The following is a 15,070-nucleotide window of genomic DNA, read 5'->3' as shown; positions in this document are numbered from 1 at the left end:
CCGGTCTTGGGGATGTAGTACCCGGTAATTTCCGGACCCGCGCCGGGAGGGAGATTCGCCGCCCCGACCGCTACGGTTGGACCGACTGACATGGACGGACAACTGCTGCTCACTGCTATTATTCTGCTGCTATATGCTGCCAGCTTGATTCCTGCCTTAGCGGAAATGTAGTTTTAACGGCGGGGAGAATGCAATGAAATTGTAACTAAGTTGAACCCAGGTGCTATGCTTTCTCCAACCACTGAGAGGCTTCTATAAGAACTCGGACGAACATCGCTCCGAATCATTCCTGTGACATTTAATCTGTGTGACAGTGTATACTCCAATGGTGCATATATCTAGATGTTCCAGGCTTGCTTGCATTGATTGCTAATTGCTTGACACCTCCATGATTATGTAATCCTGATACAAGGCTTGATTATTTCTTTCAGGTGTTGCCAGAGATCGAATCTGAATTAAACCTACCATTAGGACAATGTTGTGGATTTGATTTCTTACAACACTAATTATACAGCAAACTCTCCACAAAGAACTTGGTCAGATACCGGCACAAAATGGCTTGCTCTTTACAAAAGGCATCCACACACATGTGGTTTTGAACATGGACAACATGCTTTGAGCATCACGACGTAGCCCGGCCTACTGGCACCATACCAGGATGGTAGTTTCTAGTTAAATATGACACGAATGGAGGTCGAACCAGGACTCAACAACTCATTTACAAGCACACCACCAACTGAGCTATCCTTTCCCAGAAATCCTTTTAATACTTTTCTCATAGATACGAATGCAAAGCCGAATCCAACAGGGTGAACTCCGCTGGTACCGGTGCCCATGTTTGTTATATATAACTTAAGTGCAGTGAAAGTTTACAGAGTATGGAAAATAAACGGCTCAAAGTGCTTTGGCTTAAGATTAAACACAATGACTGCCATATAAACCAAAGAGAAAATCACTTGTTAAGCAAAATGTCTTCTTTTGAATTTGGCCGAAGGATTAGCACACGAAGAACAAGGGCCTGGTGCTAGAAGCCCAGATAGGCCTATCCTTCGGATAAGCCTATCCTTCGGATAAGCCTATCCTCAAGATAAGCCTATCCTTCGGATAAGCCTATCCTTCGGATAAGTCACCTATCCAGTGAATTCAATTTATCCACTGGATATCTTCGAGCAACCGAGCCCAGGTCTTGCAAAAAATATCGTGGGGTCTTTAACCCTGAAGTGATGTAACTGGGGTGCCGCAAACCCTGGCATATGCCCATGCCTACCCTATAACATAAAGGGTACACCAATCTCGGGTTGACGTCCACAAGAGTGTAAGCAGATGTGGCATGTGGTGTAATTATGACGTCAATGAAAGATACCATTCAAATGAATTACACATACATTAAACACAAAGGACACAGGGTGTGATTACAAAGGCCTTGATTCTCGGCTGATAATAAATATGCTTGAATATAAAATATGTACATCATAAATCAGATGTCATCGTCATACACACATATTTCCCTTATACCGTATATTCCCTTCTACAGGTAGCAGGTGGAGCACAACAGGACTGGTTTCATTACAGGTCACCAGCTTTACAGGTTTTAATACAGGCCTTTGCTGCCCACCTAATGCAACTTGATTGGCATAACATTTCAAAGGGAGTTTTTTTTAGTTATTTTTTTTAAGGAAGTGTCAAGATAGTTGCACACTGCATGATCATTGGTCCAGACAGGGTGCGGCTGTTCACCTATTACACTTTCACAGAAATGTCAGCAGGCCCCCAAACATCTGACATGGGTTGGTGAATGGTGATCCGATTCACTCATATGTGGCTCTGATTAAACAAGTAAAAAAAAAAAAATCAACAATGGAAGGTAAAATGGATTATACTTTTCAGAACTAAATGCTGAAGACGCGTGTCTTGCCAACAAATAGGATAAGAGTCGGAAATGAAGAAAGATAAGAATTCACTGCATTGATGCGAGATTAGGAGTCGAATGAGGTAGGAATAGAAGTCAAATGGGAATGATACCACGATCACGAGTTTGGGAGACAGAAGAGAACAAATGACCCAAACTTTGGAAGAAATAAGGTATAATATGTACATAAATGATGTCGGGAGACGAGAGTGGGCCTGGAAATATCGCGGGAATGAATGAAAAAGTATGAAAGCACCTGGAATGCAAACAGGAAAGGCTCAGACGAGAACAGAAGCAAAATTGGACGATGTAGATTATAGAGGGGGAACGCAATCATGAAGTGTGGCGGGAACAGCGCAAAAATATGAATGAAAAATAGGCGAATTGAAGAGGAAACAGGGCTCGACTCGGGGTAAAAGGGAGGATAGAGTCTGGGTGGAGAGGAGGTTAGAGTCTGGGTGGAGAGGAGGTTAGAGTCTGGGTGGAGAGGAGGTTAGAGTCTGGGTGGAGAGGAGGTTAGAGTCTGGGTGGAGAGGAGGACAGAGTCTGGGTGGGGAGGAGGACAGAGTCTGGGTGGAGAGGAGGACAGAGTCTGGGTGGAGAGGAGGTTAGAGTCTGGGTGGAGAGGAGGTTAGAGTCTGGGTGGAGAGGAGGTTAGAGTCTGGGTGTAGAGGAGGTTAGAGTCTGGGTGTAGAGGAGGTTAGAGTCTGGGTGTAGAGGAGGTTAGAGTCTGGGTGTAGAGGAGGCTAGAGTCTGGGTGTAGAGGAGGTTAGAGTCTGGGTATGGAGGAGGTTGGAGTCTGGGTGTGGAGGAGGTTAGAGTCTGGATGGAGAGGAGGACAGAGTCTGGGTGGAGAGGAGGTTAGAGTCTGGGTGAACAGAAGGTTAGAGTCTGGGTGGAGAGGAGGACAGATTCTGGGTGGAGAGGAGGTTAGAGTCTGGGTGAACAGAAGGTTAGAGTCTGGGTGGAGAGGAGGACAGATTCTGGGTGGAGAGGAGGTTAGAGTCTGGGTGGAGAGGAGGGCAGAGTCTGGGTGGAGAGGAGGTTAGAGTCTGTGTGGAGAGGAGGTTAGAGTCTGGGTGGAGAGGTGGTTAGAGTCTGGGTGGAGAGGAGGTTAGAGTCTGGGTGGAGAGGAGGTTAGAGTCTGGGTGGAGAGGAGGTTAGAGTCTGGGTGGAGAGGAGGACAGAGTCTGGGTGGAGAGGAGGTTAGAGTCTGGGTGGAGAGGAGGACAGAGTCTGGGTGGAGAGGAGGTTATAGTCTGGGTGAAGAGGAGGTTATAGGCTGGGTGAAGAGGAGGTTAGAGTCTGGGTGGAGAGGAGGTTAGAGTCTGGGTGGAGAGGAGGTTAGAGTCTGGGTGGAGAGGAGGTTAGAGTCTGGGTGGAGAGGAGGTTAGAGTCTGGGTGGAGAGGCAGCTGGAACAGGGGTCGATGTGAACCAGGAAGAGGGGTCGATGTGAACCAGGAAGAGGGGTCGATGTGAACCAGGAAGAGGTGTCGATGTGAACCAGGAAGAGGGGTCGATGTGAACCAGGAAGAGGGGTCGATGTGAACCAGGAAGAGGGGTCGATGTGAACCAGGAAGAGGGGTCAATGTGAGCCAGGAAGAGGGGTCGATGTGAACCAGGAAGAGGTGTCGATGTGAACCAGGAAGAGGGGTCGATGTGAACCAGGAAGAGGGGTCGATGTGAACCAGGAAGAGGGGTCGATGTGAGCCAGGAAGAGGGGTCGATGTGAACCAGGAAGAGGGGTTGATGTCAGATTGGAACAGGGGTTGGTGTGAGGCTAGATTAGCAGTCGTAGGCGAGAGAGGTGGCAAAAAATTGGGCAAAAGTTGAAGTGGTAGTGAACCTTAACATATGAGTGAGAGTACGACTAAGAATGTAGTATCTCCGTTAGCAAGGATTTAGAATGTGTTTAGTAATGTTTTTAAAGCAAGGACTTCATTGATGGGTAAACTGGTGTCGGAGTAGAAATTGAGTCCCGTGATGAGTTCAACATCTCGAACCCGCGCTCTGTGCAGCCGAAGCAGCTGCTCGAATGAATATTTCTCACCTGCCTCACCCTGCTAAACACAGGCAACAGGAAAGAAATGGAGGGAAAAAAAGTTAACCTGGGATGGAAATTTGGATGAAAAAACATTGAAATGTGGGGGTTGGGGAGGGGGGCAGCATTGGTAAATAATTACAAGGGTCGCAATGGGGTCATGAAAATAAATATTGATAAAAGTTCCAAAAAAGGGAATAATGATGTTGTGTATGAAATTTGCTCTTGCTTGTTCCTTGCCTGGCAGATGTCGGCATTGTGTGCATGATTTGGAATAATGAAGGCCAAGGGTTGCCAGTCACGTGGACAATGTTGCAAGGCCGTGCCTTCGTTACAGCACGTCGTCAACACGAAGAAAAAGTGCGTCGGCATCGAGACGGGAATGGCACCGTCAACATGTCTGAGACACAGAGCACACAGCTAACTACACCGACAAATCAAGCCACACAGGCCCCAGAGGCCTGCGGAAGAATATTTATCCTGAATCCTTCATTTTCATTTTATAAACTGAAGATTTCCAAAACAAGTGCTCCACTATTTCCGAATGAAGAAGAATCGAACTCTTCGTATCGGGACCAACTTATTACTCCCTCTCTGAAGGCCCTTAATAAGCCAGCTGGGTTTTTTAACGACATTCCAAGCGAAACTTTGCAATTCTTCCAAGAGGAGTTCGGTTTCCAGAAGTTAAGCGTCCAAATCCTTGCTCCTGCTGATGTCAGGTGTATTTGAACCCACGAGGTGGAAGAACACCTCCTTATCCTCATCACAAACCCATCACCAGACCAACCCGTACCAGTGATAGGTTGAGCAAGTTTAATGCACAATTTCCTGGCAACTTTTTGCTTAATCCGGAACTAAATGCTGAATATTATTGATGAAAATGAAAACATCTATCATTATTACCCTCACCTGAGGAGAGGGTATTGCATTTGAGTCTGTCTGTTTGTCTGTTTGTTACTTGCCGGAATAGATTCCGGCAAGTATGTTGGTTGGTTGGTTTGTCTGCCTGTCTGTTTGTCTGTCTGTTTGTGCGCAGTACTATGTCTACATTGTTGCACATAGCATCGCCATACTTTACGCACATATTTGCCTTGCCCTAGAATAGACTGTGCCCAATTTTTAACTCTCTAGGCTCAAGGTCACCCAAAACGTGAAAATCATTTCTTGCTATCTAGCAACGGTACCCGCCATCACGGTCATCTCTCCAACTCACAATCCCACGAGATATGCGGAAAGGACGACGCAAAACCAATTATCTTCTTTTTGATTCGTATATAAACAACATTCAAAGTAAATAATGACCTCGGCCAAAGTTCAAACGACGTGGGTTTAATCTCTGCATGAGAGAATTCCACATCGCTATTTGGGCGGTGAATACGCTAACAGAATGCTGTCTCCATAGATCTTGCCAAAGCCGTAACACCTATCGGCTCAAAATCCTTTTAACTGTTGACTTGGTAGTTTTTAGAATGAAGGAAACACGTATCGGGAATACATACGAGATAGGGATTGTGAATGTGACAGCTCTGAGGCGTCTTTCACTTCGCATCGCAGTGTTGGTGAGCACCAACATGGCGGCTGTAATATTAAAATCTGGCTTCAAGCCCCTCGCCACCCAACGCCTTCAAACAGACATATTAACACGCTCCTCCCCCTTCATTCCCGTTCTTCAAAGCAAAACGGTAAAATTGTTGTATCGCCATTATATATTAATAATAATAATAATAATAATAAAGGAGTCTTATATAGCCCCATCAAGCAGAGTAAACGACCCTCATGGCGCTCCACATTATCATGCGAACGCACACACACCGCACACACATACACAAACATACACACACACAGACACACCTTCACTCTTGCCCTATTCCTCTCCCTCCCCATTCAAAACCCACAGATGTGTACTCCCCCTCCTCCTCCCCTCCCTCCCCCGCACATGTACACAGACATACTCTCGATCTCTGTCCCACCTCAAACCAAAGGGAAAACAGGACTTAGACTTTGAAAGACTTGTGAAACAGATAGGTTTTGAGGGAGGTTTTAAAGGCAGGAAGAGAGTCAACATGTCGAACAGAGGAAGGCAAGTCATTCCAGAGCAGAGGTGCAGCAAAGGAAAAGGATTTCTCGCCAAAAAATATTACTAGCAATGGAACCCCTAAGGGCGGGGCTTCAATTGGGAGGCGCAAATGATTATTTAAACAATTTATACAAATGGGTGGTGAGACCATACCTCCGTGGAAGTACATTACGGCAAGTCCTCTGGCTCTGACCGATTTTTCATCTGTCTGTTTGTCTGTTTGTTACTTGCCGGAAAAGATTCTGGCAAGTATGTTGGTTGGTTGGTTTGTCCGTCTGTCTGTCTGTCTGTCTGTCTGTATGTTACTTGCCGGAATAGATCCGGCAAGTATGTTGGTTGGTTGGTTTGTCGGTCTGTCTGTCTGTTTGTCTGTCTGTGCACAGTACTACGTCTACATCGTTGCACATAGCATCGCCACACTTTACACACATATTTGTCTTGCCCTGGAATAGACTGTGCCAAATTTTTAACTCTCTCGGCCCAAGGCCTCCATTATGACGTCATAATTCGATAATTCGACAGGTACAAAACTTCATCCAATAAAGATGCAATTTCTTGAGCGCCATGTCGGCATAAACTGGTGGAGAAAAAAAATAATGATGACATCATCGGTCACGTGGTTTGGCCGCCATCTTGGAAAAACCGAAAAATTTTGCACCTCTATATCTCTGAAAGTGCTGAATAGAAAGAATTGAGACATGGCTCATTGTAAAGAACTCTCCATGGGGAATAAAATATGTTAATAATGGTGTCATAGGTGCCTCCATTATGACGTCATAATTCGACGAGCACAAAACTTCATCCGATCATATAAAATTTCTTGAGCATAATCGAGGAATAAATTAGTTTAGAAAACAAATAATGATGACGTCATCGGTCACGTAGTTCGGCCGCCATATTTGTCCAAAATGGCCGATAAAAAAGTACATTCCGGCAAGTCAGTCTCTGACCGATTTTTCATTTGTCTGTTTGTTTGTTTGTCCGCACAGAATACATATGATTTTCTCGGCAACCATTGGTCCGATTGACAGGAAATTTTCACCATAGGTGCAACTCCACCTGTAGAATTTTTTAATGATAATTATGACGTCATAGGTTACATGGTTCGGCCGCAATCTTGGAAAAAAACAAAAAACTTTGCACCTCTATATCTCCGAAAGCGCTGAATAGAAAAAATGGAGACATGGCTCATTGTAAGGAACTCTCAATGGGGAATAAAATATGTTAATGATGATGACATAGGCGCCTCCATTATGACGTCATAATTCGACAAGTACAAAACTTCATCCGATCCAGATGAAATTTCTTGAGCGTCATCTAGGGATAAATTGGTGGAGAAAACATCATAATGATGACGTCATTGGTCACGTGGTTCGGCCGCCATCTTGGAAAAACCGAAAAAATTTGCACCTCTATATCACCGAAAGCGCTGAATAGAAAAAATTGAGACATGGCTCATTGTAAGGAACTCTCCATGGGGAATAAAATATGTTAATGATGATGTCATAGGTGCCTCCATTATGACGTCATAATTCGACAAGTACAAAACTTCATCCGATGAAGATGAAATTTCTTGAGCGTCATCTAGGGATAAATTGGTGGAGAAAAAAATTAATAATGATGACGTCATCGGTCACGTGGTTCGGCCGCCATATTTGTTTTAACACAAAAGCCTTAAAAACCATTGAAAACACCACCTGGCGAGGGTCTGAAATCTCTGATTGCTCTTTCTAGGTATGACATGCAATTCATTCATGTGCAGCATGTCGCTTTAGGTCAGTGCTGGGAGCATGACTGTGCAAACTGCAGGTTGAAGCAAAAATTTGTATCACAGTTCAGGAGGGCGGTGACAGCCTTGGCTACTCTTTTGCGGAAGATACTGTGGGATCTTCAATGTGCACTAACAACTATTGTTGGCGGGTCGTCTGACGAAACGTCCTTCTGAGGGACGGCGTACACATTGATGTGGTGCCCTGCATGCGGAACACCAGGGTGACAGTTTAGAGCTGGGCTGAGATATCAACCTGGACGAGACAGCTCAAAGGTAAGTGCACGTACCTCGAAGCTACTGTGCCAACCCCGACATATTATCATCTAAAATGATGCAGTTTCATGGCATTACAAATCAAGACTCATCCATTTAAAGTTTTTATTTCCGTCTGTACAGAAGAGTTCATGTCGTTTTAAACTGTGACTCACTGCTTGATGAGCTTAATGGAATCAAAACGACCGTTGAAATCGTAGTCGAAGGCAGGCCCACTGATTACGTTTACACCATTATGCTGACTTGCATACTTTTTGAGCCAGACCTCGTGCAGGTACGTCCAGATACCTATGAAAAAGGTAAGTTAAGGTGGAACAGGGCAATTGAATGACTGCAGCTCAAGAAGCAAGTTCAATAAGCATCACATGTGCAGGTTAACAATGAAAGAATGGGAAATGAGGCAGACTTGGTGAAAGGTGACGTTCGCACTGTATGAACTTACGTTTAAAATCCCTGTGCATTGGCACGACGTTTGAGGTGAGAAGGGATTCATGGATATTCTCGTCTGACCTCCACAAGCCTGAATAATAAAACATTCCAAAAGGAGGAAGAACACATTAATATTGTGCCGGCAGTGAGTGTGCTGTTGAAATCCTTGGGAGGCTTATTTGGTGTTCCAATCAGAATAGTAATCCTCATTATGCCAGGTTCAATTCCCATATACTTTGTGTGATTTTTTACATTGTGTACAATAATATTGTAAACTCAAATGAAAGTACATTGATATCTCCTAATGTCCTTCCTTGTTGTGTATGTGATTTGTACAAGCTTCCCCGTGACCCTTAGATTATTAGAGGTTGAGGGGGGGATTATGAGGGTGGGAGATGAGAGGGGGAGGAGAGAAGAGGAAGGGAGGAGAGGAGAGGGGGGAGGAGAAGGGAGTGGAGAGGAGAGAGAGAGTGGTGGGAAGGAGAAGGGAGGGGAGGAGAGGGGGGAAATGGGGAGGAGGGGAGAAGAGGGGGAGGAGGGGAGGGGAGGAGAGGGAGTGGTGGGAAGGAGAAGGGAGGGGAGGAGAGGGGGGAAAGGGAGAGAAGGGGAGGAGAGGGAGTGGAGGGGAGGAGAGGGAGTGGAGGGGAGGAGAGGGAGTGGAGGGGAGAGGGAGACAGTGGTGGGAAGGAGAAGGGAGGGGGGAAAGGGAGAGGAGGGGGGAAAGGGAGAGAAGGGGGGAAAGGGAGAGGAGGGGGGGAAGGGAGAGGAGGGGAGAGAGAGAGAGAGAGAGTCGTGGGTGGTGGGAAGGAGAAGGGAGGGGAGCAGAGGGGGGAAAGGGAGAGAAGAGGGAGTGGAGGGGAGTAAGGGAGAGGAGAGGTAGTGGAGGGGAGTAGTGGGAGAGGAGAGGGAGTGTAGAGGGAGGGGACGGGAGAGTGCAGAGGGAGGGGAAGGAGAAGGGAGTGGAGTGGAGGACAGGAGAAGGGAGGATATGGTAGGGGATGAGTCTTCCTGTCTCTTGTGATCAAGGGCCAATGCCTTACTCTACGTCTCTACGACGACAGAAAATGGAAGAGATAAGGATTACTTATTTGGGAAAGATAATGATGACCACAACGTTGTTAGACCTTGTACACATCTCATGACAGTAAACAGTAAATAATGGGAGGTAAGACCTTGGTATAGACAGAGAATGGTGCGTTCTATTACGTCACTATACCATTATTAACATGACTGACTGTGGTGTGCATGTACTTGAAATATTCCGCACATCATCAAAACACTTCTTATTTCTCTTCTTTATCATGAGGAACATGTGCTTTATATTCCAGGTATAATGTTATATTTAATGATCAGTGTTCATAAATATCCCAAAAAAAAAAAAAAACTTTACAGGTATTCGAAACACCCCAATCCTCACCCTGTTTCTTTTTTTGTATACAGGTACATTGTCGATGCTCATGGAAAAACTAGAACACGGAATGAATAAGGACGCAGAGGGGGGAAAGGGAGAGACAAAAGGAAGAGTAGAGAGGGGGGAAACACCAACAACAGGGTCGAAGGACAAAATATAGGGAGTTTAGACAAATAATGTGTGTGGGGAGGAATAATAATAATAATAATTCATTTATTTTGTATAGCACTTTTCATGAAGCCCAAAGGCGCTTTGAAAGAGTGCAAAACATAATGCATAACAAAACATGAAAACAACAATTGCAAAAAGACAAGAATCAATCGGGAAATATTTAAAGCAAAAGGAGGGAGAAGGAGAAGTGATAGTCAGGGGTTAAATGCTGTGGGTTGAATGTTGAATGCAGTGCTGAACAGGTGGGTCTTGAGTGATGTTTTGAATGTGGTGAGTGAGGAGGAGTCTCTGATGGTGTGAGGTAGTGAGTTCCAGAGGGTGGGAGCAGCGATGGAGAAGGCCCTGTCCCCCCAGGATCTGAATTTGGTCCGGATGGGGGGGTGGGGGGGGTCAGGAGGTTGGTACCAGCAGAGCGGAGGTTGCGGGTGGGAGTGTGTCTGGAGAGGAGGTCAGCCAGGTAGGATGGGGCCAGGTTATGGAGGGCTTTGTAGGTCAAGAGGAGGATTTTGTACTGGATTCTCTGGGAGATGGGGAGCCAGTGAAGCTTGTAAAGGACGGGGGTGATGTGGTCACGGGTCCGGGAATGGGTGAGTAGACGGGCAGTGGAGTTCTGAATGTATTGGAGTTTATTGGTGATTGTTGAGGGTGAACCATAGAGGAGGCTATTGCAGTAGTCCAGACGGGAGGTGATGAAGGCGTGAATGAGGGTTTCTGCAGCCGTGGAGGAGAGGGATGAGCGGAGACGGGCGATGTTTTTCAGGTGAAAGAAGAAGGGAGGGGGGAATGAGGGGTAGGTGACGACGCAAAGAGTGGACAAGATGGAAGCCAACTCTCAGGAAGGAAAAACTGAAAATTTGGAAAGGTTGGGCTTGGAATGGGGAGGGGATGGAGGAGAGGAAGTGTTACCTTTATAGATATTCAAAGATTTTTTTTAATTAAAAAGATAATTTAATGACATTCAAAAACCCCACGAACCCCAACACGTTCAAGTCAAATGATCTATTCAGAAGTGGTTGGGCAAGGAAGATCAGGGAACGGTGTGATTGGTGATGTCATGCTGAACCCTTCAATCTGTCGTGGAATAATAAAGGCTGAAATTAATAAATTATTAGTTTAGAGGTTGGTGTGGTGTGATGTGATGTGGTGTGGTGGGTGTGATGTGGTCTGATGGGTGTGATGTGGTCTGGTGGGTGTGATGTGATGTGGTGTGGTTTGATGTGGTGTGGTTTGATGTGGTGTGGTTTGATGTGGTGTGGTGTGATGTGGTGTGGTGTGGTGTGATGTGGTGTGGTGTGGTGTGTGGCCCAGGCCGGTGGGACTGGTGAACTCCGATTCTTTGGCCGACTGAGAGTGCCTCGAACGCCATCACGAGTTAACGGCTGTCATCTTCCCCATTGCTGATTTGGCAAGAATTTGGAATTTGTTCAAGGTGCCAGCAACAATTGTAAAAAGACACTAGCTGGGGATCTCTAACGTCCACCAACAACCAATGTTGTCAGACAGATCCCCAGCTTAACATCGCACCTGACAGATGGCATGTCTATTGATGCAACATCTTGTCTGCTTGATGCGACATACCTAAACAGTTTATAGTCGGGTCAGGAATTGAGTACCAGGGTAGACAACTCAAAGGAGAGGACCTATCTCTGAGCCATCCTGCCAGCCCTACAGGTATACTTAGGTCACCAGAGTATCCATGTTTATGATATTGTCTCATCAACTTGTGTATGTCAGACATGACTGAAACATTACGTAATTGTTTAATGAGGTCGGTTGTTCAACCAGTAAAAAAAATTTCATCAACCAATAAAAAATCAAAAACAACGCAGCAGGTGCTGTTCCATCCTGTTTTATGCACTGGAAATCCCACATTTGAATGAGCATTACTTTCCAGTGAGCATCAATATATGTGGAACCCACACACCTTTTATAGTTGGACAGAAGTAGGACAGGACAGCTTTTGGGTGGTGTATAGTCAATAGACTGCTGCCTCGGTCACTCCCGATAATAAAAAATAGCCCAGGCTTGAAGAAAAAACATGGCCACTGCATATGTGCATATATCATACATCGTGGTTATATAGCTCCGATAGATTCCAATTGCACTGCACCATAGCCTGATACCAGAGACCTAAAGCCTAAGGACTGAAGCCGAAGCCGATACGTACCGTGGCCTTCACAACTTGCCCGTCATGTCTATCTCCAACCTTTCGATATTTGATGATTCTTCTAACCGTCACTTTGGTCATTTTACACTGAAGGGAAAACTTATAGGGAAGGCATGGCGACTGTGAATTGGTTAGCTCCGAAAAGGTGTTTGGCTTCGCATTACACCAAAATGGTGGCCGTATAATTTTTTTAGTTTGCAATTGTGGGTGGAGTCAAGCCAGCTGTCCAACCAATGGGTGGAAAGGAGCTTTACAGATGGACGGATGGATTAACAAGTGTGTTATTATATACATTGAACGAAATATGAACGAAATGATATGCTGTGGTGGATGATTGACACATCTTGACACTCTCTATCATCAATGTCTGGTATGGTAATGCCGTGGCGGATGATTGATACATCTTGACTCTCTATCACTGTCTGGTATGGTAATGCCGTGGTGGATAATTGACACATATTGACACTCTCCATCATCACTGTCTGGTATAGTAATGCCGTGGTGGTTGATTGATACGTCTTGACTCTATCACTGTCTGGTATGGTAATGCCGTGGTGGATGATTGACACGTCTTGACACTATCCATCATGGTCTGGTATGGTAATGCCGTGGTGGATGATTGACACATCTTGACTCTATCACTGTCTGGTATGGTAATGCCATGGTGGATGATTGACACATATTGACTCTCTCCATCACTGTCTGGTATGTATATGCCATGGTGGATGATTGACACATCTTGACTCTCTCCATCACTGTCTGGTATGGTAATGCCGTGGTGGATGATTGAGACATCTTAACTCTCTCTATCACTGTCTGGTATGGCACTGCCGTGGTGGATGATTGACACATCTTGACTCTCTCTATCACTGTCTGGTATGGTAATGCTGTGGTGGACGATTGACACGTCTTGACACTCTCTATCATCACTGTCTGGTATGGTAATGCCGTGGTGGATGATTGAGACATCTTGACTCTCTCTATCACTGTCTGGTATGGCAATGCTGTGGTGGATGATTGACACATCTTGACTCTCTCTATCACTGTCTGGTATGGTAATGCTGTGGTGGACGATTGACACGTCTTGACTCTATTACTGTCTGGAATGGTCATGCCGTGGTGGATGATTGACACATCTTGACTATCTCTATCATTGTCTGGTATGGTAATGCCGTGGTGGACGATTGACACATCTTGACACTCTCTATCATCACTGTCTGGTATGGTAATGCCGTGGTGGATGATTGACACATATTGACACTCTCTATCATCACTGCCTGGTATGGTAATGCCGTGGTGAATGATTGACACTCTCTATCATCACTGTCTGGTATGGTAATGCCGCGGTGGATGATTGACACATGTTGACTCTCTCCATCACTGTCTGGTATGTATATGCCATGGTGGATGATTGACACATCTTGACACTCTCCATCACTGTCTGGTATGGCAATGCCGTGGTGGATGATTGACACATCTTGACTCTCTCTATCACTGTCTGGAAAGATAATGCCATGGTGGACGATTGACACGTCTTGACACTCTCTATCATCACTGTCTGTTATGGTAATGCTGTGGTGGATGATTGACACTCTCTATCATCACTGCCTGGTATGGTAATGCCGTGGTGGATGATTGACACATATTGACACTCTCTATCATCACTGTCTGGTATGGTAATGCCGTGGTGGATGATTGACACTCTCTATCATCACTGCCTGGTATGGTAATGCCATGGTGGATGATTGACACATATTGACACTCCCTATCATCACTGTCTGGTGTGGTAATGCCGTGGTGGATGATTGACACATGTTGACTCTCTCCATCAATGTCTGGTATGTATATGCCATGGTGGATGATTGACACATCTTGACACTCTCCATCACTGTCTGGTATGGTAATGACGTGGTGGATGATTGAGACATCTTGACTCTCTCTATCACTGTCTGGTATGGTAATGCCGTGGTGGACGATTGACACGTCTTGACACTCTCCATCACTGTCTGGTATGGTAATGCTATGGTGGATGATTGACAAATCTTGACTCTCTCTATCACTGTCTGGTATGGTAATGCCATGGTGGATGATTGACACATCTTGATTCTCTCTATCACTGTCTGGTATGGTAATGCCGTGGTGGACGATTGACACGTCTTGACACTCTCTATCATCACTGTCTGGTATGGTAATGCAGTGGTGGATGAATGACACATCTTGACTCTCTCTATCACTGTCTGGTATGGTAATGCCGTGGTGGACGATTGACACATCTTGACTCTCTCTATCACTGTCTGGTATGGTAATGCTGTGGTGGACGATTGACACGTCTTGACTCTATTACTGTCTGGAATGGTAATGCCGTGGTGGATGATTGACACATCTTGACTCTCTCTATCACTGTCTGGTATGGTAATGCCGTGGTGGACGATTGACACATCTTGACTCTCTCTATCACTGTCTGGTATGGTAATGCTGTGGTGGACGATTGACACGTCTTGACTCTATTACTGTCTGGAATGGTAATGCCGTGGTGGATGATTGACAAATCTTGACTCTCTCTATCACTGTCTGGTATGGTAATGCCGTGGTGGATGATTCACACATCTTGACTCTCTCTATCACTGTCTGGTATGGTAATGCCGTGGTGGATGATTGACACATCTTGACTCTCTCTATCACTGTCTGGTATGGTAATGCTGTGGTGGACGATTGACACATCTCGACTCTCTCTATCACTGTCTGGTATGGTAATGCCGTGGTGGACGATTGACACGTCCTGACTCTATCACTGTCTGGTATGGTAATGCTGTGGTGGCC

The 15,070-nt window shown here is 45.5% G+C and overlaps 1 protein-coding gene across 1 annotated transcript in view; it reads right to left on the bottom strand.

The window, feature by feature from the left end:
* Positions 1–742: 742 nt before the first annotated feature.
* The window catches only part of LOC137427260 (autotaxin), a 152,198-nt gene continuing 137,870 nt past the window's right edge, over positions 743–15,070 (bottom strand). The window contains exons 25-28 of the mRNA XM_078777402.1: positions 8,515–8,592; positions 8,228–8,360; positions 4,192–4,351; positions 743–3,973 (exon numbers count right to left, since the gene is read on the bottom strand). Coding sequence (XP_078633528.1) covers positions 3,812–3,973; positions 4,192–4,351; positions 8,228–8,360; positions 8,515–8,592 — 533 coding nt within the window. The 3' untranslated portion in view covers positions 743–3,811. The remainder of the gene's footprint in view (positions 3,974–4,191; positions 4,352–8,227; positions 8,361–8,514; positions 8,593–15,070) is intronic.

This window comes from Myxine glutinosa, chromosome 5, assembly GCF_964187855.1.
Source record: "Myxine glutinosa chromosome 5, kmMyxGlut1.1, whole genome shotgun sequence".
NCBI classification, from domain to species: Eukaryota; Metazoa; Chordata; class Myxini; order Myxiniformes; family Myxinidae; genus Myxine; species Myxine glutinosa.
This window is presented reverse-complemented; position numbering and strand designations above follow the sequence as displayed.